The following is a 27,607-nucleotide window of genomic DNA, read 5'->3' on the forward strand; positions in this document are numbered from 1 at the left end:
TCAGCCGGCATGGCGTGGAATTTCGTTTTAGCTTGTCTGTCATCGTAGTAGTGGTTAGTCAGGGCATGGAGTCCATGTGGGTGATTACTGAACGGCCAGAACCCGTACAGATGCACATTGTCACAGCGTTCCAGCGCAAGGCTAGCCATGATTATGCCGGTGCTGAGCCGCACTGCTCGCAGACCTTGGGAGCGCCAGAAGAGGGCCAGACTCTGGATGTAGCTGGGGTTGAAGAAAATGGGCCGGGTGGGGCTTTTAAAGTCCTCAATGGTGTAGACAGCCCGCAGGCACACAGGTGTGTTGTGTCCGAAGGAGAAGGCGGGAAGGAGCAGCAGGGAGTTGCCGTAGCTACGCAGACTCTCCACAAATGGACGGCGACGCCCATTTAGTGCCCCATACCTGAAAATAAAAAATACATGTGAAGCAACAAGACAAAGGAACATTTTAAAGCGACATTGCCGTGATATTCATCCTCTTGCTCACTTCTCTAGGAGTATGCTTGGGTTTGCTGTCACAAGGTCAGTCTTGATGCCCACATGTTTCTCATAGCCGTTTTCCAAAGGAGGAAGGTTGCACCTGAAGATGTAACAAGGATGAGATAAACACCGTTATATAGAATTTCAACAGAGATGAGTTTAATTCTGTTGGTTAACTTTGGACATCTTTCTCACCTGATAACAAATTGAGCTGAATCGATCATCTTCCCACAGCCACTGTCAGTCAGAATCCCTCCGTTCCCGACAACAGCACACGTATCCCAAGTTTTATTTGGGAAAGGATGCTCCTGGAATCAACACAAACAGAAAATGCATTACATTAATTAATTCGAACACACTCCTGAAAGATTCCTGAAATAAGATTTCAGAAGCAGAATCACAAAAAATTGCACCAATAATACAACGAGATTTGCTGTGCAACTCCTAAAATAAAAGAAACACTGTACATACATGCGCACACACTCATTCACCCTCAGTTATGATTTCTTTTTTAAAAGCTACATAATAAATACTAAGTTCCTTAAAATGCTACAGTACAGTATACTATATTGCACATAATTTTGCCTCAGTTATTACACCATTTAACAACAGTTAGACCAAAGTTATTGCAGGTCATTCAAAGATAACAGAACAAAAATAACGCCTCCTGTTACAATTTGCACAACACTCATGAAAGTGTCTTGTGAAATGTAAGGGGTGTGATGAGGTCTTCCTGAGATGAATGTTTAAAAAAAAGACTCACTTCTACTTTACCAGATTAATGTTTAAAGAGTTGAGATGTCTTTACAATCATTAAATAGATTGCTGTGGCCATTTGTTCATGGTTCACAGATGATGAATCTTAATGATGCCCTGTCTTTTCATCTAGCGCCACCAGCAGGTCAAAGTTTAAACTTATTCTGTGAAATATCTCAACATGTACTTTATATACTGGCACAAACTTTGTACAGACATGCATGATTCCCATATGCTGAATACTACAACTTCGGAGATCCCCTGACCTTTTATCTGGCGCCAATATGAGGTTGACATTTGAGGTTTTGAGTGAAATGTCTCAACAACAATTGGATAAATTACCATGACATTTGGTACAGACATTTATGTCCCCCTCAGGGTAAATTGGAATAACATCAGCATCTGGTATAAATTTCAATGTATCCAGTGCTTTGAACAAATAGCTTAATTTCCTTTTATCACAAGACTGTTTTGTTGTACTATGTATTGTGTGTATGGTAGTCACAATTTTTACTGTTTACTTTTGTTTTATTGAGCTTTCATGCTGCTTTGCTGCTTGCTCTCCCTAATGTGTGAAATAGAGGCATGTACATAGCTGAGGTCAAAGTCAAGATTGAAACTCTTTTCTGGAGTGAAACCAGTATAATATTCACAAACATCATACCTTTGCAAAGGTGCTGAAAATCTCTGGGGTCACCTGGAGGGTCCTTTTCTTTTCCCCGTCGTACACAACCTTTGATCCCACTGGAGTGTTGGCCTGGGTAATGATTGCCTTTTCAAAACCATTGCACTTGCTGCTCAGCTGAGATCTGGGGAACCCCAAGAACTCTGTTAAAGTTTCTCTATATGAGATTATAAACATTAATAAAGCATCACACAACTATTTGCTAGCCTGAAGATGGGAAGTGGAGTAACGGCATGTGTGTGCTGTCATCCGAGCTTCTCTGTTCTTTGTTTTGGTAGTCAGTCTGGCCGTGCACGTGAGTCCATTGCTGTGAAAATGTTGGCTTGAAAGAGAGCAATATAAAAGCAGGTTCTTTTATCATCTAACATATCTAACAAAGATTTTATATTATATATAATAAACAAAAAGGATCCGTCTGTTTAACAAAAAGGTCGCTCTCTACAGGGATCCTTTCTATAATGTCGTCATGTTGGACATTTTGTGGACGTATGCTGCGTTGACGGGTGCATTTGTCCCCAACAATTACATCGCAGCCAGTTTAATAGCTGCCGGGTCAGGACAGGCAGCAGAGTTCAGAGAATTAAGGGTCAACTAGCTAGTTGGTGATTACTGTACAATGGAAACACTAATTTGTTATAAACAGTTGTATGTTCTTTCTTTCCCATTTGATTGAAGTGTGTTTATGATGATCTGCGAGGTACAATGTCTGTTTTTCTCAATGGAGTCTGGTGGGCTGTAGCGCGCATTTGTTTTTGTCTGAGATGCTGGTGCTCTAGTGCTTTAGTGGCATTGGATGTCGCATACAGCTCCTTTGTTTAATATACAAGATGAGCAGGCAGGCTTTGTTTTGATGATTATAACAAAAAGGTTTATTTTGCGAGAATGGAAATCTGCCTCCTCTCCTTGTTTTAAGAAGTGTCTCAATGACATGGCATACATAGGTTTTCCTCATCTGACTCATAATGTAAATTTGTTAAAGGCGCAATCTGTAAGAAGTGAAACTGAGCACTGAGCTATAATATCGGACTTAAGCCTTTTGAGGTACAAAGTGGTATTACGAGACTGACCAGGACTAGCTAATAACTTTAGAAGATATCTCTGCATCACAATATATAGATGTCTGTGACATAACATCAGAACTGTTACTTCTTCACATTATGTCGATGATGAGTGTTCATTTAAAAAAATTAATTAATTAAAATTCTGGCCATATCTTAAACATTGAACCTTTAGGATTTGGGGTCCCTTTTTAATCTGATCAGAAAGCAAATGGACTCCGCTGCAACTTAGTAGTGTATGTTGATTTATGTACCCCTCTTGAGTTTTGCTTGTCATACAATCTATTTGAACTACCTTTTAATACTCATTGTACATCCCCGGACTGTAACAACGTACGAACAATACTTGTCTATTTGGACATTTCTGTCACGGCAACTATGGACAATGGGAATACATCCTATCTGAGAGTGCAGAGACAATTATTTGTAATTCTGGCAAAAACTTTGACAAGGATTTTGTCTTTTTTACCTGAATTTTTTATAATTGTCCTCCTGCTTCTTCCAGGTTTGAGAGTAACGCTCTTTTACTTTGTCGATGATCTCCCTGTGACACGCACACATGGACAAATATCCAAATACACAGTCAAGTATGTAATCCCTGTAATGGTGTCATGACTGGATCTGATGAAAGCGTAAACAAAAAGGTCACGTAAGGACAAGCAGTGAATGTGTTTGCTCTCACTTGCAGCCTTTGCAGAGGTCAGAGGGCTGAGGTGCAGTTTTCTTTTGAGGAGGTGGTTTGTGAGGTAGCACATTGCTGTGGAGCGAATGAGAGAGAAATGGAACATGTGAGTAAAATGCAGAAGCCAGAGAGAAACGTTGTATACATAGAAGAAAATCATCTTAAATGTTCTGTATCGTTTGTTTCCATGCTCATGTTCATTGCATAAAGTAATCTTTATTATGTCAGCATCTAATGAAGTGAATGCTTTTACGCAATCAACTATGTAGTTCAACATTGATGCATGAATGGGGATTGTATGCACAAATAAACACTAAAGCAAACAGAGTGATCAAACAAAGCATGCATTCAGGAATATCCCATTCAATGAGTGCGCTTCACACAACATCAATGAACAACCACTGTACAAACTCAAAGGCAGAGAAAGAGAGAGACCTTTGCTACTTAGCTACTTTTCAGCAGGAGACGTTGATTTATTATGCAGATATGATTCTTCCTGTTTATAAGCTTCCACAATGAACAACAATTAAAAAAGAATTCATTTTAAGTGGACACAGGGACAACACATACCCTGTAGCTGTACACTGTATAATTTTCTGAATTTTGTCAGTGAAGAAGGAAGCATTTTAATTGCAGGCACCGGTAGACAGAGGATACTGACACATGATTGCTTGGTAGCCTGTTGACCGTAGCAACAGGTGTCAAAGAAGAAGGACTGCTTTGGATTTCTCACTTTCACTTATCTTATCAGGTACCACCTTCCCTTAAGAGGGTGCAGTGGCATCAGTAACATATGGATTTTTAAGAGTTTATCTACAATCTTCTTAACTGAGACCCAAGATATGGCAGGTGGGGAGAAATAAGCCTGAATAAATATTTCCCTGGTGTTTTCATGGATATGTCCTTTAGGACTACCTCTGAATATTTATGTGCACAGAGATAGCACGCTCAAAGAAAACACAGGAATGATCTAATAGAACATCTGTCAACCCGTGATAGAAATGTTCAGACTCTTGGAGATGCCCAGAGTGTGCCTCTTATTGTGTGTGGGCTCCTCACTGTCAGTCCAAGAACACAACACAGTTCTTTAGTCTCTCAGTCCTGGGGGTTGTTAACATGGATGTTAAAATCTCCATCAAAAAACTACACGGTCAATGTCAGGACAGACCATAGACAGCAGTTCAGTAAAGTCATCCAAAAAGTTTGCACAGCATTTAGTTGGCCTGTAGATATTTAGAAATATAGCTTATGAAGAGGAATTCAACTGAAGAGTCACATCTTCTTGCATTGGGAGTCATTAAACAAAATGTCAACTCCACCTCCTTTCTTTTGCACTCCAACTTCGCTCATAAAGCTTTAAATTGGAAGGAGTTGACTGGATAAGAACAGCTGCACAGATTAAATTTTGATACATCGGTATAATCAGTTTAGTTCTTGTTTCTTATCAAGTTCAACATTCTTTTTCTATTACATATCAAGACCGGAACTGAGAAAGTTATTGGCACACTGGGCCCCCTGCTTATCCTGCGAAGAGTCATGGCTGCCGGCTGATAAGAGTTAAGTGGCAAAGACTGACAAAGTGTGCAGGGGGGAAACAAAACTTAAAATGCATCTTCCCCCATAAACTATCATCAACTGCTATAGGAGCATCTTAAAAGCTACCACTCTTTTGTCTTCTTGTAGACCTTCCCAAGTGGTGTGTGTGTGTGTGTGCGCTCGCGCACGTGTTTTCTATAGGTGGTCCAGAAAAGTGCTTACACACTTACTTGTCGTCGTGCAGGCGCCAGATGACAGCGGTCAGCAGGCTCCCCACGCAGAGGAGAGTGATCACCAAAGAGAAGAGTGACTTCAAGAGTCCCCTCATACCTCTCCCCTCCTTCTAACTAATCCCGCTAGCCCCCTCACCTTCTGCCTCTCTCTGTCCCGCTTCACGTTGCTCAACACTCACCAGTTATCTGCTCTCTGTCACGCTCCCTCTGTTTACAGATTCCCCCCTCGGTTCGTTCTCCCCGGCTGAGCCTCTCTCACACACACACACACACACATACATACACATACACACACTCGCTCTCCCTCTCTCTCCACACCGTTAATCTTTCGCTTCTCTTTCTTGTATTTTCTTTAAACTTAACCCCCCCTTTCTCCTGCACTGGCGTGCTCTTCCTGTCTGATTTGACTCGGTGTTGGTCTCCCTCCTTCCTCTTTGGGTGAATGAGAGAACGCCTCCTCAGTTAGATGCTTTCTTTTTATGCCTCTTGTTCAGGCAAGCCCTCTGTCCTCTGTGTACCTCTACCTTGTCTTTCCTCTCTTCCCGTTTGTGCCCAGGACAGCTGAGACAAACCCAATGGTTTGTTGCTCCACGTCCTACTTTAATCCTTGTCATGTTTCTTTGATTCACCCATTCTCTTTCCTCTTTTTCTCATGTGTTCACGCAGGCAAACTCTAAATCCTACTTTCCACCGCAGTCTCAAAGCTAGTCCTTTCTTTACTCCGCCCCAATCCCTGAGCCCCAGCCTGCCCTCTTTGCTTTTCCCCTCCTTTCCTGTAGCTATCCACGCCCACACCCTTTAAGCCCCTCTCCCCTTTGCACAAAAAGGCAGTAACATGAGTGCCCAGGACTGAATTAGCCCACAGTCTTTTTTGTTGCCTCTTGACTTGTGTGTGTGTGTGTGTGTGTGAGGAAACACTTTCAAAACCAGTGAGGGGCAGAGCAGGCGAGGGGCTGAGGCTTCCCTTCCAATCAGAGTGACTTCTAATACCCCTCAAACTCTTACCAACACAAACGCTCATTTTATTTCACTTTCAATTTAAACATCACACTTTGCCAGCTGTGTCGGCTCCCTTTACAATACAAGTGAGTGTTTCTGATTTTGAGGGGCGGGAGGGAGTTGGGGATTGGGGGTTGGGGCCCGAGGAAGGGAAGTCTCCACTCGGCTGAGATGGGAACCTTCCTCTAACATGGCAGAACTGCTGGCTGGATCAACAGGATAAATGAGAGAAGCAGAAAGTCAGAGGGAGCCAGACAGAGAGACAAAACGCACAGAGAGGTGGGGAGTTGTTGCCCAGAAGAGCCATAACTCATCTGTCGTTTGGCTTTCATTTGGGAGCCCTGCGTTGCCAGCTGTGGGATGGAAGGGGAATAAAATCAAGGGTGTAAAGCTAAAGGGGATTATAGGAAATATGTTGCGGATGCGGGATACATTTCACAAACAGATGGCCACACCCAGTTCTCCCGCATTTATCCCTTAAGATTATTTGGGTTTTCAGTGGAAAATTCCAGGCTGAGCTCCTAGCAATAAAGCAATTATGCCCAGTAACTACATGCTGAGTAAGCCGAGTTGTGCCACAGCAACCTCACCACTCAACACACAAGTTGTTGGTTTTTTTTGGCAGACATCAGGGTTTGCAGGAAACCTTTTGGGGTTGTTTGAGGCCGATTTGCTGTGACCAGAGAGAAGATGGGGGCATAATCAACAAAGATGTGCAACTAATAAAATCAGGCTAATAGTACCAACAGAGACAGAGAGTTGTTTAGGGAAAGTAAAAGCTACACTTAACCTGCTTATCATTTATGCAATGGTTCCTTGACTTATGAGCAGATCTGGTGACTAAAGTGAGCAGCTAAGCCTCTTATTAGGGATGTGTACTATATCTTAACAATGGTACCGGTGTCATAGTATGCAAAACCCCTGTCCAAAATGACTTTACCTTCTCAGTTTGGGATATTTTCCGAAGGATTATTTCAATGTTTAATGTCAAATTCAGCCCTTCAGTCCATGCATCTTAAAAAAATCTCTACCTGGAGTGGAAACAAACGATACATCACTATTTCCTTTTGCACTGCCATTTCCTGGATATACCCTACCCTGAAAGCCAGGCCTCTGGGAGAAATCACACATACATGCATCATGAAAATGTGGAGAGAAATGTTGGGGAAAAATAGGTTTCTCCTGCATGGACACACCATGACAATAACAAGGCTGTGTGAAAGAAAAAGGAAGCCACTGTCCCAGAATAATTGTAGTGAGTTACAGCAACAAACACTTTGCTTCTTCAGCGGCCTGTTAAATCAAATATCCAGACCTCTCATCTGGTTTCCCCTCATCACAGGCCATCTGCTGCCTCCCACATACAACAGTCAGTCATTAGCTTATTACAGACAATGCCAATTTCATCGAGAGACTCAATTTGTTATTTAACCTCATTAAAGCCAAAGAAGTGATTTTTCAAGATGACATTCATAATCTTGTAGCACGGGAGATTTATCAGCATTGTGCAGCTCTTGTCTTCCTGCAGGAGGCCCTCAGTCTCTTTTCCTCAGCATGGATGAATCATGCAGGAATTATCATCTCAGTGATGGATGCTTGTGTAATTATGAGCTAACTTTATGTGATTACTCTGTTATTCAGCAGAGGGAAATGCCAGCGCAAAGTAGACAAATTTCTGCTAAATTTTGCAATTTCCAGTTCGGACTGATTGCTTTGCCTCCGGTATTGCTCCCCTAGCAATGGTAGTGTATACACAACATATGGTTGCTCACATGAACATGGTTTGTGGTCAATGCCAAGCTGTTTTTCAAAAGGCTAGCCTTTTTTGGGGTCTTATATTCCCAGATTCAACAAAATCAGGCTGCTGAATGGTGATGCCCAATGACGCCAATGCATGGATGAATGAATAAAAAATGCAAAACAATACATAAATAACAAATAATGTACACCCTTTATTTTAATCAAGAAACAGAAGTCTCGCTATGAAATCTTGTGACAGTTGTTGCAGGAAGAGTAAGGAGTTTGTTGTGTTGGAGTAATGTTAATAAAGTCTTGCAAGCAGTTCTGCTGTACACAACAAACTCCTCTCTATTGTTTCCACCAGCATGTGTGACTTTACCAGCTGATCATCCCCAGCTGCTCTTGCTCTTTAGGCGAAATTGTCCGCAAAACACTGACAGGTTTAAGGTAAAATATATTGTACAGTATAGGAGACTTATGCCTTTAAACAGATGACAGAGGGAAGTGTCTCCCTGAAATTGGAAGGTTCACATTTATGGCATTCCAGCAAATAAGGACTAAAATTGATTCTCTGCCCAAAGTTAAACAAACCCTCAGCCAATTGCGAAAAGCCATGCTGAAAACATCTATTCATATGCTGACTTGTAACCTTGAACATGTGTACCTGATCATTTTCACCTCCTACATGTTATCTTACCTTGTTATATAATCACTACACCTCTGTGACTTCACATAAGCCCCCTCCTGCTATCTCAGAGATATACGGTTTTCTAAAAATGTGCTTTACATAGCTTGACAGCATGCAATGACTCAAGTTATTTAAATGAAAACTGTTACTAAAGTATGCAGAAGCACATATAAAGTGAATAAATGATAGTTCATGCTAGTTTACTTTCACAGTGGCATGCACTAATGGAGGTGGAGTGGTTGAGAGGCTGCAGGGGGGAGCGAAGTACTTCGTCTAAAGAGCCCATTGTAAGGTGAGGTCCAGGGTAGCATGGTGAAATGTGAGGAAGACAAAACATCATGCTGGCAGGGAGGCGTGCTGGCAAAATAGGCAGACATTTATTTTCAGTCTCCAAAAAGCAAAACAAAACATGAAACAACAAAAAAACATTCTTTACAGCTCAAAACAGTTCTGGGGCTGGCTGCTCTTTAAAAAATATATAAATAAAAAAACAGTCTGTTCTCTGCCATTCCACTCACACATTTAGCCAGCCAGCACTATGCTACCATAAATATTGTACATTAAAAATGAGCAAATTATTTGTACATTAGTCAGTATTTATCCTAATTGTCCATCATCTTCTTTCCAATCAAATCTGAGAACACACATACACATACACCACATAAAAGAGGCCACAGTTGAGACATGCTTCCTCTTTAAGAGCCAGCATAAAATAGATTCCACAAATGAACACTGACAGGTTATGGCTCACAGCATGTCTTTTTAAGACAACAAGGGCATAGCAAATGTGAGGAAGTGGGTGCTTCCTCACAGAGCCCATGTGACATCATCACATGGGCAAAATGAGAATGGTCAAATTCGTCACACAAACAACATATCTGTCCTCCCCGTGCAGTAATGAGGCTGCTGCTTTGCCTCTGCTGTAAGACAGGTTATAGGATCATCCATAAGGTAAACAACATAAGAGAAATGATGTGAAGCAGGCTTGCTTTCATCTATGCTCAATATCTTTTTTTTGGAATTAAAGTTTTTATTTGAATTAAATGCACAGAACAGACAGCGTTGTTATTGTGCAAGAATATGTCCAATGTCCAGAAGTAAGGATACATATTTTGCACCAAAATAATAATTCAATAATCACAATACATAAGTAATACTGCAGGTAAGGAAGTGTTCCCATGACCTCTCAAAATTTTCACCTTCATTATTGATTCTGGCCAACATGTTTTCATAGGACACATGTTTACATAGGACATATTTCTGAGAATCACTCAGGTGAACGTTACCGTCCCCACCTTTATCACAGCTGTGATATTTGTGGCACCTCTATTTTGTCGCCTAATAAGCACAACATTTACTCATTTAGCTGATGCTTTTATCCAAAGCGACTTACAATTGCTATATATGTCAGAGGTCGCACACCTCTAGAACAACTAGGGGTTAAGTGTCTTGCTCAGGGACATTGGTGGATGTGTCACAGTGGGGAATTGAACCCGGGTCTCAAACGCGGGCATCTCATCCACTACTCCATCACCACCACCACAACCTCTAAGATTTGTGTATACTGTTCAACATTTTCAAACGATGTGAGCTTCCTGTCTGGCTCCTAGGTAGGGTGCAAACAACAACCTACGAGACTGAACTGACACTTCCTGTGATTTTCAACTCCCTATCTTTCCGTTCCATTTTTGGTTAAGCTCTCAGAACAGAAAAAGACATTTGTTTCCACGGGTGGCCTGACTGAGACCTGTTGCTTGTAAGTAAAACTTGATAACAATGTTGTGTGACCTAGCTGCAAAAAATCGCCAAGTGCTGGGACCTGTCGTAGGCAGACCACAGGGAACTCAAGTGAGACATACATGTTATCCGCAGTACCTCCAGATGATATGAATCAGCACAGCCAGCAAATTGTTTTTCTCTCTCAGTATGAGTCTGACTGTGTGTAAATGACTAGTTAAAACAGATGATGCAAGAGGATCCAAAGTACATGTGTTGATGATTTTGAGCTAGCGAGAGGCTGAGCAAGAAAAGCTGAACTGAAGGTTTGGAAATAGTTTTTCATAAGGCAACTTTGTGCGCTTTAAGACTGGATTTGTTTTTCTAAAATAATCAAAGCATCAAGAATGTAAATAACATGAGAAAAGACAGGTCACACTTTCTGAAAGTGTCAGTTATGATGCATTGAGATGAGTACGTGTTAGAAAAGATATAACCTTTGTCCAAACTGTCATCTTCCCTCATCATTCCTTATCACACAAGAACAAAGACAAGAGGGGTCAACCAAACTGGCTTACTGAGGAAGAACCAAAAATGCAAAACCATAAGGAATTACAGTGGCATAAAACCCAAATCAATAACAACAAAGTAAATTCATCTCACCTGTTCATCTATTAAGCAACATACATGCCCTATTTTCTGGCCTATTACACATTCTATACACAGCAGCAGATAGGACTGCATAATTTGGCCTTCTAAACAACATGTGATCTATATCATGTGACCTTCACAAATCCTTAAAAAAGTGAAATATGGATACATTCACCTATAGCTGAAATTACTATCCAACTAACTTTATCTGCTGAAAATCCAAAATCCCTCTGGATCCAGCTTCTTAAATGTGAGTTTTTGCTGCATTTCTCTGTTTATTGTCACTCTTGATCGGAAAAACAAACATGTCATCTTGTGCTTTAGGTAGTTACAATGATACAAATTTGATTTTTTTTAACTGAACTATTAATAGATGAAAAAAACTGATAACTACCCTTTTCTGTTCCTGCCGATCAGCGACAGGTGGCGTTAATGTTTGTGCACAGGTGCAGTGACAGAGAAAGTTCTACACACCGGCACCTTTGGAGATGCTCCAGGCACTGTGAAGAAGAGATGGCCGAGAAACAGCATTTTCAGTCCTCTAAAAATCCTTCAAATGACTGCTTACAAACAATGACTGTTGTATGTGGCTTTAAATCTAAGACAGTTTTGTGCATTTTTAACAACATTTTCCTCTCATTAACCCATCTGATAAGACTTGACTTAATAGCTTCTGGTTCCGGGAGATCTATTTATTACTTTGAGTATTAGGCTTTCTCCAGCTGTGGACCCTGAAACTGTCATCACATTTCCACCCTTACTTGTGATGGCTGTGACTGGTGAATGAATCCACAGGGAGGTGTGATGGAAGATGGGGGACTGGGGGGGCAGTAATGGGGTCATGTGGTTAAGGAACAGCTGATCGCAGTGCATTCCACTGCTGCTTAGCATGAGGCCTGGCGTCCTCATGCCTGTTACTATTACCACACTGCATGTCTCATAAGCACTCACACAACCAAACCACATAATCAACAAATTATATCAGCGCACAAACACTGTGCACAAGCTTTTAAACCAGACTAAGATAGATGGGGTATATGGAACACATACAATCACTTAAAGTGGCACATGCATAATTTGAAATGGACATGAGAGACCCTCAATTCAAAAATAGGCCTGTTACAAATCAGTGCTTAAGAGCCTGAAAGGAGTAGATTACTGTTGAATGTGTGTAACATACAGAAAGAATAAACACATTGCTCTTTTCAGTTTCTGAAAAACTGAAGAAAGGGTAATGAAAAGTAATCTCTCTCTCTCCATGGCTGTTGAAGGAAGATGCTCAGCACTCCACTGCTGTTGTTGGCTTGTAGTTGACTGCTCCCTTGTGGACAGGCAATTAAGGGCAGTAGAATCAAAAAGCTCTTCAAGAGGGCTGGTTTTGAGTTACGGGAGGAGCTTGATTCTTTAGTGGTGGTGTCAGAGAGGAGGAAGCTGCGTAAAATGCTGAGCATCCTGAACAATGACTCTTACCATCTCCACGATGTCCTGGTCACGCAGAAGCTTGTTACCTCCACGAGGCACCACAGGAAATCCTTTCTTCCTGGCAATCAAACTTTACAACTCATCTACCTCATGTCGAGAGATGGACAGCAGTCATGAGGTGGCTCCAGCTCCGTTTGCTCTGGATTATTGTCTCTCCCTGGATTACAACATTACAATATTGATTTATGGGGCATAGGCCTAATGGGCCATTACTGCATTATAATTTTGAACCATACCTGTACTTATGATCCTTATCAATAACCTTGATCATATTTTTGACATTGTGTATATTTTGGATTGGTGGATTTTTGCATATCTGTTCCCTTAGAAAGTTATAATGATGATGATTATGAAGGAAAAGAAAATTCCCAGATGGAAAACGGGAAATGCTAACTGGGATGCCATCCAAGTAATCAGTGCAAACAGATGTGAGACTTCGGAAGGAGGAGAACCAGTTGGATGTAAACATATTAACAGTAAACTAGTTAATGAGATAATTCAATCTGTTGAGGAAACAATCCTGAAGAGTACAGGAGCTAGAGGGACCAAGAATCTTTCATGGTGGAATAACAACTGTAGTAAAGCCATAAGAGCCAGGAAGCATTAGGGAACTCAAAACACTTCATTCATAGGATGCGTTGATCCAATATAAAAGGGTCCTGGCACAATCATTTAAAAAAGCTCTTAGTTTACATAATAGAGGAGGCGAGGCAGTGTCGAGACAGAATCTTAATGGAGAATCCCAAAATACTAGAGAAAAGGGGGATGTCGGGAGATTCGTAAGGCTAACCTTTCAATATGTTTGAACTAAGAAGAGTAATTATTAGTGCTCACTAGACCACTCTTGGGAAGGATAGGGTATGTTATAATATATTGGCATACATGACAGATAATACATTGGGCATGATGTTAAGATTGTTTAACCTTCACTGTGGAAGCAAGCAATAATAATGCCTTCAGATTGTTCTAGCTACAGACCTATTGCCTTAACTTTCCATTAATGTAAAATGGAACAAATGGTGACAGGGAGTCTAACATATTACCTAGAATGTAAAGCTCTTCCCACCAAAGTGGGTTCATAGGAATCAGAATACAATGGATTCTTGTGCTTAGAATCAGACATCAGAAAAGCCAGACAAGCAAGGAAGTAGAGGTAGCTGTCTTCTTTGGTGTAGAAAAAGCATGACTACTTATTAAAGGAACTGAAGGGAGGGATGTATTTGTTTGGTAGTTGAATTGGTAGTAGAGCATATAACTGAATTATGGACTTTTTATTTGACAGGAATATACAAGTAAGAGTACGAGCAGAAAACTCACTCTGCAGTGAATAAGTGTGTCATAGTAGAAGGTACAGCAACAAAAGCCTTCCTTTTTCGGCGGCCTGTTAAATCAAATATCCAGACCTCTCATCTGGTTTCCCCTCATCACAGACCATCCTGCCGGCCCCCCACGTACAACAGTCAGTCTTTAGCTTATTACAGACAATGCCAATTTCCTCGAAAGACTCAATTTGCTATTTAACCACATTAAAGCCAAAGAAATCATTTTTCAAAATGACATTCATAAGTTTGTAACACAGGACATTTATCAGCATGTGCAGCTCTTGTGTGCCTGCAGGAGGCCCTCAGTCTCTTTTCCTCAGCATGGATGAATCATGCAGGAATTATCATCTCTGTGATGGATGTGTAATTAGGAGCTAATTTAAAGTTTTAATTAATCTGTTATTCAGCAGATGGAGGTGTCCTCGCAAAGTTGACAAATTTCTGCAATTTAATGAAATTCCTTCGTCCACATACACTAAGAATGGGCAGTGGACGTCTATATACTTCACAATAAATGGTCAAAGTGTGTGAAGTGACAAAACTGTTCTGATTTCTGTGTCTGAACGCATGGGAAAATGGAGGTTGAGTCGGTGAGGGGCTGCAGGGGGTGCCAAGTACACCTAAAGAGTCTATGTGACATCACCACAAGGCAGACAGAAGGACCCATTTTCACCTAAACAGCAATCTGCATTTCTCTGTTTAAAGTCATAGTATATAAAATATCTTTGGGTGTTGTTTAACAAACCAGATGTCACCTTGTCTTGTACTTTATATAACTACCATTTTCAGATATTTTTAAGACAGAATAATTAACAGTTTGATGAACATAATTGTTGGTTGAAGTCCAAAATGCTTCAAAATGACTGTTTACAACCCAGCACTGCTGTATGTTGCTTTAATCTAAGATTGTATGTAACGGTTTTGTGTATATACAGCATCTCTCTCTCCGTAGCCCATCTAAGAAGACTTGACTGAAAAGCTTCTGCTTCCAGAAGATCTAATAATGAGCTCTGAAGGCTTTCTCCAGCTGTGGACCCAGAAATTATCTGCCTCCTGTGAAGGTGGAAGGTATGAAGACACAAGAGGAAAGATTCTCAAAAAGAAATAGTTAAACTAAAACCCAAAACCATAGCAACATGGCTGTAATGGACATAAGCGACCCTCCATTACAACAAATTACAAATCAATCAGTAATAGCCTGAATGCAGTGGTAATAAACAGAAACAACAAACATTTTTTCAGGCTTTTTTCAGGGTTTGCATAAGGACCTGCAAAGGAACACATGTGGTGAAAAGTCATTTCCTGTAGCTTCCTCTCAGAGATTTCAGAAACTGTGGTAGACAGTGATACTAAGCTGCATTACATGTGTCGATAACTTGCAAATTTAGCAAATTTAGCTTAGATAAACAGGAAAACCATTTTCATCATTATTTATTACAATTGCAGGTCAGAGCAGAGCTAACACTCTATCATGACAACTATGGGATCAACACTTAGAAACACCATTGCCAATACTTGAATGAACTCATATGACCCTTATTTAACTTCCTACAATATCACAGGTTTTGAAAATTTATAAATAACATTTTTAAGGACTAATGTAGAATACTCAGGATATCTTTGGCTAAAATGTTAACCTTCGGCCGTTTGGTTTTCTCATTCAAGCTACAACCAGTAGATGGCAACCTGTGGCAACAAACCTTGTGTCTGGTATACTGTATCTCCAAATCCTTAACAGATTAACCATTTTAGTAAGGGGACTTGTCTGTTTCATCTGTTAAAACTGGGCTCTGGGATTTTAATTCCTCAGAGAGCAGAATATTGAATTCATGGCCGGAAATCCAGTTGGATTCAGTGCTCAGCCCCACCCTGTTTATTCTCTACATGCTCCCCCTTGGCCATGTCATCAGCTGGCATGGAATTTCATTCCACTGCTATGCTGATGACACTCAACTCTACCTCAGGACAAACTCAACCCCCTCTGCTGCCCTGCCATCATCCACTCTGACCACCTGCCTGGTCGAGGTAAATGCGTGGATGAAGCAAAACTTTCTGCAGCTAAACAGCTCCAAGACTGAAGCCATCTTAGTCGGCAATCCACACCAGGTTTGGTCATCTGACATTACCAGCATCACCTTCTCTGGCCAAAATATTCCACTTTCAACATTAGCCACTAACCTGGGTGTTAAAATGGACTCTCATCTGACCTTTGAGGCTCACACATCTCTGCAAGACCTCCTTCTTCCAACTCAGGAACATGGCCAAACTCCGTCCCACACTCACTCCTGCAAATGCGGAAAAGCTTGTCCATGCTTTTTTCTCCTCCAGGCTGAACTACTGTAATGCGCTCCTCACTGTGATCCCTGAGAAAATCCTTCAGAAGTTGCAGTACATCCAGAACAGCGCTGCTAGGATCCTGTTGAGGGTGTTCAAACCACATGACCCCCATCCTCAAATCACTCCACTGGCTTCCAGTCTCACTCAGGATTGAGTACAAGGTCTCCCTCCTTACCCACCAGTGCATCCATGGTGAAGCCCCCCCCTACCTCAAGGAACTTCTCACCCCACAGACCTCAACATGTACCCTCTGATCTGCCTAAGCATATCTCCTGAAACCTCCCAGGACAAAGCTCCGTACAATGGGAGATCGGGCTTTCTGCTCCAAGTCTGTGGAATGCTCTCCATGACCACCTGAGGACACCACTGACTGTGGATGCTTTTAAACGTGGCCTTAAAACCCACCTTTTTAGGAGAGCTTTTGATTGAACTCTTGCCCTTTTCCTTATTTTATTTTATTTTTTCATGCTCTCCATGTGTTTTATTTTTAGCACTTACCTGTTTTATCATGTAGCACTTTAGGATTTGCATAAATATAAAGTGCATTACAAATTAAATGTATTATTATTATTATTATTAAATCAGAGGTCTGAAGATAATTTTGTATGGTGGTATATTAGGTCATTATACAAAGACAGCATTCAAACAGAATTTATTTTTTACACATCACGCAAGGAATATTGGTACTTAAAACTAACAAACAAATATCTTCTTCCATCAAATGTGAGTTAATTATTCATCCAGAAATGTAACATCTGAAGGAACTTTTAATTGGAATATAGTAAAAGAAAAATTCAAATTCCTTAATTCAATTCACACAAGTTTTGGTTATACAACGGCTTATGCTTTTAGTTTTTGTCATTAAATTAAATTTGTTTTGTCACTTTTCCAAAATGTTTCCACACCGATTTTTGAATCAAGATATTTTAGACATTGTAAGGTAAAATTACAAAGCAATATGCCTATCAATGCCCTGTTTTAAATCGGTGCTGCATTAGAGTGCAGACTATAAGAAGATAGGCAATTTGTTTGTTTTTTGTATGTAATTGCAAATTACCAGCAGCTCTTGCTCTCAAATGTTATCTGAGACTAAGCATTACCATTTTTCCTTCACTTTGAAAAAGGAAGTTTGCAGTTTCAGCTCACTTACTAGCTTTGTATTTGGCTTATGACCATGACATGTCAGCTGCATGTCTGTATGAGTTCATCCAGAGCACATTTAGGACTTCTGATCAGTGTTTCAAAAGAAGGGCATGAAGGTTCATGCTTGACGTTGAGATTAGTAGTTTGAAAAAACAATCAGAGCTCAAGGTACACTTAGTGGCTTTTTCCAGAACTTTCAATCTTTTCCAGTCATTACCAGCAGAAAGATCGATGAGTGGACCTTAAGTTGGGATTGTTTTGTCAGTTACCAAAGATGTAACAAGTTGTTCTTCTTTGGACTCTGTGTACGCTTAGCTCTTTCTGCTAGAAAGAAATACATTTGCTTTCAAACATAACTTTGCAGTCAGAAAGGGAAAGGCACTGCACTGAGGAATTCCAGGAAAGGTTATTTTCTCATTGGTCAGCATGTACTTACAAGATGCTAACTCCACAGTGGGAAAGTAGCCTCAGAGCCGACCATTTCAAATTCATGGTTTTATGTGGAATCAGTCTTACCTGTGAGCTGAACTTTAATAAGCTTTCATGTTGATTGGTTGAAGGGAAATATAAAATCAAAAGCCTACTGTTCTTTAAAGCAGACAGCTATAACAGATATTTTACACCAAAGATCAAGTCACACTGTGAAAACCTGTGGGTGTGAAGTACTCATAACTTTTACACAAGTAAAAATTGCAATACAGCAACAAAAAAAGATCTGCATTCAAGATTTCACTTAAGTACAAGTAAGAGTACGTTAGGCGGGATGGTCCCTTTCAGAGTAATATTTTTCTACACATATTTATCACTAATGCTTTACCACACAAGCAGCAGTAAGCATAACTTACTTATATAGGCTACGGTTGGTTTAATCAATAGCATAATATATTTTATGAATTGATAGTTTTGTTTGTACAGTAATTACTACAGCCATATAAATTACATGAGGTATGATGTCCACAAATGTGTCTAAATTGCATTAGTATATGACCGTAGATTGTGCTGTGATCACTAGTGCTGTCAGCCCTGCATTATTCTCAGCTAATCCGCTGTTTGATTCATGAGAAAAGAAAGTACAGGAGACGGTCGGTGTCTTTATGTACACTTTTATTGTCAGCACTTGACAGCTGGCATAGCTCGGCAGGACTGACAGAGCCAGATCACTTCTTGGTTGTCTCCTCCTCCTTGGACAAGGTCTTGATGATCTCCTCCTTCTTGGCCTGGAGACGCTCCTCTCTGCGCTTACGGGCCTCCTTCGTCTTGGAGCGACGAGCCTCGGCCTGATCACTGTAGGACAGGCAGAGAGTGGCGGGTGTTCAAACAGTGTGTAATCATAATCTTTTAAAACACCAACGGATAATTTAAAAATAACCCCAATGCATGTGAACTTGTTTTAAATGTATGTCTAGTTGTGTTCGTTTTGTTTAGTGGACCGGAGAAATGCTAATCCAATTGTATCTGCTGCACCACATAACCTGTAGAGAATTTAAACACAACTGTTTCTCATTAGTAGTGTGCAGAGGTCTATAATGCTTCAGTTCACAGCTAAAGAGAAAGAAAATTCGAGGATCGTGATTACTAGATATACTTTATCATCTCTTCCTCAAAAATGCGCAGTCCTGTTACAGGCCTTATTGCCCCAAATAAAGGTGTCTAATTTTAACACTTCTCTGGATAACAGTTTGGTTTGAGACTTACGCCAGGAGCTTCTTGCGAGCCTTGTCTGCCTTCAGCTTGTGAATGTGCTCCATAAGGATGCGCTTGTTCTTGAACACATTACCCTTGGCCCTCAGATAGAGGCTGTGGTACCTGCAGGACACCAGAGGAGGAAAAAAATCCTTAAAAATGTCAGAATACACAAACTGTTTGCAATTCAGAGGCACCAGATTTTTCACAGTGTGCCCGTTAGTAATGTCACTGAGCTCAACGTAAGACTTGCAAACGCCTTCAATGGTATGGTTATTTTAAAATGCCAGCTCCACAACTAGAAATGAACTAGTATTAAAACCATCAGAATGTAGGTTTGTATGGCAAAATATCTTCGCCAGAAAAACAGCTACATTAAAAACATAAGTATAAACACCACCAGCTAAAGCGCTGAAGAAATAATCTATAAAGCCAACAGACTAGCCACATCAACAAGAGCACAATTAGTGAAGATGCCGTGAACCTACATGTGCCTGTCAATCTTCTTGGACTCCCTGTAGCGACGCAGCAGACGACGCAGGATCCTCATGCGGCGCATCCAAGACAACTTCTCAGGCATACGGGCATTGGCTGTACCCTTTCTCTTACCTGTGAAAGAGAATTAGGAAGGCAAGTCAAGTGTACTGACTAAAACAGTGACCTCCTTCATCCAGGCAGTAAGATGTCAACCAAAATTCAGTCATTGCACGAGACTATTAAATACAAAACATTTCAAGGTTGGTCCCACTTCTTCATTTCACCAGTGTAATGGGTCAATTTAAAATGTCAGTACTTTTTCATACATAAACTGTACGGTAACATAGCCATGTTTACACAAACAAACACAGTGTCAGTTCAGTTATTTTACTCACAGAAGGGAAACGTGAACGTTTTTGTACTTACCGACACCCATGTGTCTTCCCTTGCGGCGTGCCAGTGTGTTCTTGCGGCAGCGGGCCCGGGAGTGGACCGTAACAGGTTTGCGGATGATAAGACCATCCTTCACCAGTTTACGGATCTGCTGGCCTTGAAGACAGAAAGAAACAAGTCAGCTACAAGGATGCGCTGATTTAGCCAAAAAAAACAAACACATTTACAAGAACACTTTGAGAAATCGTCATCAACAATGTGGACATTACTGAACATGCAGTTTAGAAAATGTGTAATTTATTGATGTAGCTGTAATGTCCAGGTGAGAAAAGAGCCATCTCATCATACTGTGAAAAGATGAAATCCATGTGTCTAATATCAAAGGGAAACTATGTTGTCTGTTGATTTGCTCAACTGTTTTCACTTTTACCATCAGGAGTGTCAGCTGTTAACATAAGTTGGGCGTAAGACTAAAACTTTTAACTGCCTTACAAACTGGGAGTGTGGAGTTTCACATGCCTGCTTATCAGGCAGCAACTCTGAAGACAATTCAGTTGTATTATGGAAAATGTAATTCTCAAGTCAGTCTGTCGCTTTGATTTGACTCGTCTTTTCGTTTCTACATCTGTCTCAGAAGATCAACAGATTCAGGAAGGTAAGGTTACAATACTTAAGTAGCTGATTGTAAGGTATGTCTTTATCAGCTTAAATAGTTAATCGCTTAATTAGATGGGCAGACGTATTGAAAGGTCGCTGTCTAAAGTTACATCACTATTAGCCGGCGGCACGCTGCTGCATGATTGAGTTGGTGCAAACCAATCTTCACACATTAAAACACACAACAGCTGCTACATCATTAACTCAGTAAACAGTGAAGATGTAACAAATTATAGGATGCCCTGTTGTTCTACTTACGAGAGTTGGCGTTGGCGATCTCATTGGTCTCGTTGGGATCCAGCCAGACCTTCTTCTTGCCGCAGCGCAGGACGCTGGAGGCCAGCCTTTTCTGGAGCCTGAGCATGCTGCAGGACACATACAACCCAGGTTAAACATCCAATAACAAGTAAACTATCATCTTCCACGGGTGTAGCACACTTTACACGTGTCGTGAAGGACTCAAAGTGTTCAGCAGCTAAGTAGCCGTTAGCCGCAAAGCTAACATTACACTAGCAGCCTGGTTGACAACATGGCCTCGCATCGTGTTACAAAGAGCCGCGTTAAAATATGGGTTTTTGGTTTTAGAATGAGGTATAAACTGCATGTATCGATTAATAACATACTCAAGTGTCTTTGTGAACTGATACGGGATTAACAATTGAACATTTTAACAGTTAAAAGATGATTTTTATTGTGCCATCGAAAGCGCTCCTACCTCATGGCTGCTACTTCAATAGGAAAAGGAAGGCTTGCGAGACGGACTGGAAGCTACCATTATAGAGGAGAGTCCATCTCTGACCATGAAACAGCTCGTCGTCAGCCCAAGACCGCATCGGACATTATTAATACCATATATATTCCGAACTGCTACCATGTGTTGTTGTTTAACAACCACATCGGTGGAAATTGATACAGAAAAGAGCAATTATGAGTTTAATTCAAACGTTAAATCGCTGAAACCCCCCGTCATAAAACGATGGTACTGACCGGCGTTTTTGCAATGCATTATGGGGGATGTATCAGTTGGATGTATTCTGCTATTTTAACACACGAGGGCGCTGTTGCGAGCAAAAACTCCTCTGACACCAGACTCCATCGAAACTACTGACACATGTTTGAGTCCGTTTTTAGGAACATATATATATATATATGTTTTAATATCTTACGTGTCTACACAGATGACCAGTGTTTTAAATTATAATCTAAAATGATTAACTTGACCAGTTTACCAGAAATCCTTGGCGTGAAGCCTTCAAAACGTTCAATAAAGCCTCCTTAACAATATCTGTAAGGGTTTCACGTTATTTTTAATGACAGCATTAACATTAAAAAGCACATTTAAAAAATAGCGTAGTGCAATTCGGTCTTATAAAGCACATATATATACTCATAAACTCATAAATAATAATAGTAGAGTGTGATTATTATAGTGCCATTTTTCTATTATTCTCGAATATGATACTGGGTACTTTTATAAATAAAATTGTACAGCTGTCTGTAACAGGAAAGAAGAGGCCAGACAGAAAAAAGTTTGAGTTCCCAAAATATTGAACAAAACCAAAGTATCGTCATACAGTCTGCACTGTGAAACGCAGCCTATTAAGGGTGTGAAAAAGACACCCTTAATAAATAATTAACAGTATAAAATGAACTGTAACAAGTCTAGCAACAAGTTGACGTATAAAATATGCAGCTCCAGGAAAGTCAAAAATAGTCAAAACACCTTTTTAACTAGAACATATCAAGAGATGACTCGTTAGATTTTCAAGTAGCTTCTATTAAAAGTGAAAGATGATTTCATTGAGTGGTTTAGTGAGTGGCTACTTGTGAATACACTTGTAAAAATAGCCAACCAGTACACATCACCATCTGACTGGTTACTTATTAAGGATGCCACTGTTACATATTGGCTCTTTAGCAGCGGCCCGTCACATTGTGGGTGCATGAGGGGCACTTCTTCACCTCAGGTAACCCAGAATACCTACAGAAATCATCATGTCCAAGCAAAGTAGAACCCAAAGTACCGGATCACCACCCACCAAAGCTTCAAGAGAGACACTGCCCTCCTCTTGGCACAAGAATGTGGTCTCCAGTAAGCAGTGAGAAAAAAGGTTTTAAACCTAAAGGAAGTTGGACTATATGTCGGGCTACTGGCTACCCACGAGGAAGGTCCCAAATGTGTTTTGAGTAGGATGCCTTTTGTGGTCCTAAACTGTACTTTTCTAAATATTTTATACCTTTATTTTGGAAACAATCAACATCAATACAAACCAACAGGACTTCCTCACAATCAGTATGTTTACACACACATGTCTTGTGCCACTCCATCCTGTTTTTTAGTCTTATCTCAGTGTTTTTCAGCCGCTCATTTCTGTTTCAGCAGAGCATGATCAGAAACCTATCTAAGTTGTTGGAAACACATACATAAATATATATATATATATATGTATAATGGAGAAACTGTGGTCTCACCTCAGACAAACATCACCAGAGCTCGGCTAACGTTTTGCTGTGTAAGCAGAAAAGACGTTCCCTCTTCAACACATTTCTAAAATAGCTTATTTGCAATGCAACAGCTGATTATCTCTCTCAGGGTATAGTGCCTGGAACCACTTATTTTAATTTGGAGTAAATCTTTAAATTAAAGAGTGAATGAATGTACAGAGGTGTGTTGTGCAAGTTGTGCACACAGAGCCAACTTCTTTGAAGTTTCTCCCTAATTGCTGCTGAGTCCACTGCTGTATGCTTAATAATAGTGCTGAACTTCACTATGATTCACGTTCATCTTTAAGCACTTTGTATCAACCATTTCATATATGTTCACTTGCATTAATTTACTGCTGCAGTTAGTCATTCATTCCATATACAGAGTGTTTATTTCCATGAATGAATAAGAACCGATTTAACCAGGGTTGTTTAAGAATTATACTTTTAATTAAGGTAACTTAATCAAAATGTACTGGTTCCCATGAACTTGTTTATTTTACTGACACAGTAAATGGTATCAAAGTGACTGAAAGCTGCTCTAAGCCTGAGGTCTCTCCTCACTATCAGTTACTTTGGGCCAGTGTTGTGATGATTTATGTATCCTTGTAGAAAAATGCTACCACTCAGTCCTCCAGTGACTAGCAGGATGACATGTTAGCGGCGTTGCAGGGATCCAGTTGTCACATTTGCAGGGTTCTTTAATGCTGAAGTCATCGGGGTGTTCATGATGATGTACCTGCACGGCTGTCGTTGTTACTCATGCTGTCCATGAAGCATTAAGTCACTCCCATTTGAGTACTTTTACTTCTGGTACTTAAAATATGTTTTGATGTTAATACTTTTGTACTTTTACTTAAGGACTTTTACTTGTAACAGATTATTGCTAGACTGTGGTATTCCTACTTTTACTTAAGTAAAAGATCTGGGTACTTCTTCAAACAATGCATATCTATTGTAAAGTGCTGCTCTTATCAACTAACTTGAGTTTCTTCTACTGATGTCGTCACTGCAAGATTTTAAAGAGGAGCATCAGCTAAATGGAAAAGATGTGAATGGAAACTCAGTCACCTTCGGCAACAGCGATGAAAACAAGTGAGCGATCCAGCTGAGGATGACAAGAAACTCTGTGTACTCCTGATGCACACAACATTTTGAAAGTACACAGTGTTTCTGATTTCTAATGGGGTAGCTCATATTGATGAACCAACTGACCATGCAGTTCCTCACATCTACGAAACTATTTAGCATGCAGTGGTTTAAAGTAATTAATTACATTTACTCAAGTACTGTAGCCTACTAAGTAGGCCTGCAATTTTGAGGTACTTTACCTGAGTGTTTCTGTTCTGTCAGTTTAAAGTCCTACTTCTTCTCTACAACAATTCAGAGGCAAATATTGTACCTTTTACTGCACTACATGTATCTGACAGCCATAGTTATTTTCTTAAATGAAGATTTTACCTTAAAAAAAGCTTATAAAAAACATGTTCAAGATGAAGCCAGTTTGGTTGTTAAAAACAGTGGCAGGGGGGCATTTTTCTGTAAAACAAGCAGGACTTTAACTTAAATGTAAAGGTAATTTTACTTAAGTAAAGAATCTGAAAACTTATTCCACCACTGCTAAGTGTCTTTCAGCGCATTGTTTTGGTTGAGTATTACTCTGCTTCATGAAAGTACAGAGACGAGAGAGAGAGAGAAAAGGAGAGGGACTGGAGGGGGGAAAATTGCTTTGCTTTGCTTTGTCTAAACACACCACAATGTACTACATTGCCTGCCACAACTGGTTGATGAAAGTAGAACATCTAGAGGCAAAAGACATTTTTTCTCAGGAATTGGTGGAGAGCAAAACAGAGCTAAAAGGTGAGTGCATGTTGGGTCTAATGTTGCTCCATTTTTGCTGGAAGTGTAGATACGCTAACACGGCTTTATAAGGTGGTGATATGTTAATGTTGTGTTTACAGCTTGTTCCACAAGAGGCCAAAAAATCTATGAATGCATGTTTTAAACAAGTTTTATTTAGGAGTTGTCAACAAATTTGAGAGTGACAGCAGGATTAAATTTTCTTTATTTTGTTTGTTTTTGTGTGGTCATTGGGCCACAGTTTCTACTACTATACCATATACGTTTTTGGACACATATACAAACCCTGACATCTATCACATATAGTTGAGACCCAGGGACAAATATTTTATATTATAAGCTATATTCAATCTTCTGTGGGAGCACAGAACCAGTCTTACTGTGTGCATCCATATTTTTTTTTTAATGTGTAAATGTTATTATATTATATAATCCCCAGTAGGCAACATTTCTATTTGCTGTCTCCTTCTACCAGAGCAAGAAAATCAGGGGCCTCTGAAAACTACTCACCCAGGGGCATCAAGCTGCAAATATCTATAATTCCTGGCATATTTCAGGGCCCTGGTTTAGCTCTGGTCCCCTGAAACATTCAGCCACCCTAATCCCACCCGCCCCTGGGTCAACATTATGAAAAGAACAAGAATAGAACAACATCAGATAGTGAGCCTTCCTGCTGCTGCAACAAACTAACTGTGAAATTGAACTATTCCCAACCTCCATCACAGTCCTCCAGGACCTCTGGTCTCTGGATCCCAGTGTGGGGACCAGTGGCTCGGACTGGCAGTCTGTCCTCACTTAACGCCTCCACCACCGCGGCTCTGTTGTTCTCCCATCAATCGATGGATAAGTGAAGGTGGGGTCTGTTCAGTGGGGCGTGGACCTCGGCTCCCAGCTGGAGTCTGGAGTGCACACAGGAGAGAGAGAAACGACGTTAAGAAGGATCCAAACATACCGGAAGTAAGAGGAAACTGCCTTCAAAATAATCTTCATTTATGTTTTGTTTTTTTTACATCACCATGACTACTAATATTTCCATTAATATTGCTATAATCATCATTAGCCTACCAGGTATTATCGCCCAAAAGTTCCAATAATGTATACAGGACTAATAGTATGTATGCTATTTAATAAACTAGTCATGAACCAAATGACTGTTGACATTCTTTGTAAATCTCTTTGGACAAAATTATTGTAACGAAATAAAACATGGCAGACAAATAAGTCTCCATCATTAGTGGAGGTCATGTGTGTTTCATGCTACATATAACACACATAAAATGTTTGGTAAACTACGGACCCTAACTTATCCAAATGTGTATAAATATAAATGTGATCTAAATGTTAATATGTCAGTCTACATCTGTATAACCCTCTAAAGGAATAGTGACCTGCACATATATTAATATAATATAATATAATATACAGGATAAGCGGTTGACGATGGATGGATGGCATCTCCTAGTTAGGCTACTACATTTAGTTTACGGTTAACACTTTTATTTTGAAAGCGTTAACCAGATGTGTTACTGCATCATCCCGCTGACTTGACTCTGGTCTAAAAAGCCTGGTGCGCCAGTTTGTAACGCTATAGACCGGGGGGAGGCAGCTGTTGCCATTATATTACCAGCCACCTCCGATACATCAGCGGCTTCACCCTCCCCTGGAGAAACAAAACAAAAAGATGAGTCTGTCGACAGCATCATAAACACACGAAACTGAAAATAGATTTTAAAAAGTTAAATCAAATGGTACAGAAAAGTAGTATGTCCAGGACGCCTTCGACCTCAACCCAGGAGATCCAAATGGACATGTTCGACCATCATCCACACACACAGGTAAGAGCAAGGGACAGAAACGGAAGAAAAGCAGAAATACTATGACAGAAAAAGGAGAAGACTGCGGAAACTGCCGGACGTTTATAGTAAAAAGGTGTTTTCTTTTTTTATAACGATTAAGCTGTTTCACTTCGGAAGATTAACAGGTTGTTCTGCAATTAAGTCGCCTAATTTGCTCAAATAAATAAATGCTTATGCTCTGATTAAAGACAGGAATTCATCTAATTACAGATTTTAACAGGAGGCAGAAATGGATTAGGCTAAATGTTCTAGTTGTTCTGCTCTTTGGATTTTGATTTACAATTTCATCCTTGGCCTGTGTCTAGCCGGTAATATAGTGTTGGTAAGTCTGCCATATGTAACCATATGTGAGGAAATGATGTAACGCTTGTTTTTATGCTGTCCGCTCATTGTGCCCTTACAAAAAAACACGCCTTTGTTTAATTAATCATTAATTAACCGAGTAGACGCTGCGCTAAATGTTTATGAATGTGAGTTTTATTTGGATTCACACGAATCACAAAAAGAGGAAGAAAGTCTTTCAGACCTGACATGAACAGTGACTGGACTTTATTTAGGAGTTTCTGACATCAGGTGTGTTTTTCAATCCTCCACCCTCAAAAAAAAAAAAAAAATCAACTCGGGTGAATTGATTTTTTTTCCTGTCCTTCATTTACAATTCATGGATGGATGGTGTCACTCTCTTTCTACAGC

At 40.2% G+C, this 27,607-nt stretch overlaps 3 protein-coding genes across 4 annotated transcripts in view; 1 reads left to right on the forward strand and 2 right to left on the reverse strand.

The window, feature by feature from the left end:
• The window catches only part of LOC123967314 (alpha-2,8-sialyltransferase 8F-like), a 9,673-nt gene extending 3,529 nt beyond the window's left edge, over nucleotides 1–6,144 (reverse strand). Inside the window, exons 1-7 of the mRNA XM_046043381.1 lie at nucleotides 5,424–6,144; nucleotides 3,658–3,732; nucleotides 3,445–3,519; nucleotides 1,897–2,041; nucleotides 672–784; nucleotides 484–576; nucleotides 6–399 (exon numbers count right to left, since the gene is read on the reverse strand). Of these exons, the coding sequence (XP_045899337.1) occupies nucleotides 6–399; nucleotides 484–576; nucleotides 672–784; nucleotides 1,897–2,041; nucleotides 3,445–3,519; nucleotides 3,658–3,732; nucleotides 5,424–5,521 (993 nt within the window). The 5' untranslated portion in view covers nucleotides 5,522–6,144. The remainder of the gene's footprint in view (nucleotides 1–5; nucleotides 400–483; nucleotides 577–671; nucleotides 785–1,896; nucleotides 2,042–3,444; nucleotides 3,520–3,657; nucleotides 3,733–5,423) is intronic.
• A 12,447-nt stretch (nucleotides 6,145–18,591) lies between these two features.
• Nucleotides 18,592–21,450, reverse strand: rpl19 (ribosomal protein L19). 2 transcript variants are annotated; one of them, XM_046043045.1, is made up of 6 exons: nucleotides 21,430–21,450; nucleotides 20,973–21,079; nucleotides 20,091–20,213; nucleotides 19,676–19,796; nucleotides 19,200–19,310; nucleotides 18,592–18,788 (listed from the first exon to the last, which is right to left on the reverse strand). In XM_046043045.1, the coding sequence occupies exons 1-6, from the start codon at nucleotides 21,432–21,434 to the stop codon at nucleotides 18,662–18,664; spliced, it is 594 nt and encodes a 197-aa protein (XP_045899001.1). In that variant the 5' UTR covers nucleotides 21,435–21,450; the 3' UTR covers nucleotides 18,592–18,661. The 2 variants fall into 2 exon arrangements, with proteins under 2 accessions (XP_045899001.1, XP_045899007.1); XM_046043051.1 differs by lacking the exon at nucleotides 21,430–21,450 and adding an exon at nucleotides 21,338–21,363.
• Nucleotides 21,451–26,734: 5,284 nt separating this feature from the next.
• cacnb1 (calcium channel, voltage-dependent, beta 1 subunit) overlaps nucleotides 26,735–27,607 on the forward strand; it is a 30,746-nt gene continuing 29,873 nt past the window's right edge. The window contains exon 1 of the mRNA XM_046030455.1: nucleotides 26,735–26,893. Coding sequence (XP_045886411.1) covers nucleotides 26,804–26,893 — 90 coding nt within the window. The 5' untranslated portion in view covers nucleotides 26,735–26,803. The remainder of the gene's footprint in view (nucleotides 26,894–27,607) is intronic.

This window comes from Micropterus dolomieu, linkage group LG02 (genome assembly GCF_021292245.1).
Source record: "Micropterus dolomieu isolate WLL.071019.BEF.003 ecotype Adirondacks linkage group LG02, ASM2129224v1, whole genome shotgun sequence".
Taxonomy (NCBI): Eukaryota; Metazoa; Chordata; class Actinopteri; order Centrarchiformes; family Centrarchidae; genus Micropterus; species Micropterus dolomieu.

Coding starts and splice junctions, on each gene's coding strand:
- rpl19 (XM_046043045.1), bottom strand. Junction 19,797..20,090: donor GGGAAGACACATGGGTGTCG/GTAAGTACAAAA, acceptor TCTCTTTCACAG/GTAAGAGAAAGGGTACAGCC. Junction 19,311..19,675: donor AAGAAGATTGACAGGCACAT/GTAGGTTCACGG, acceptor GGTGTCCTGCAG/GTACCACAGCCTCTATCTGA.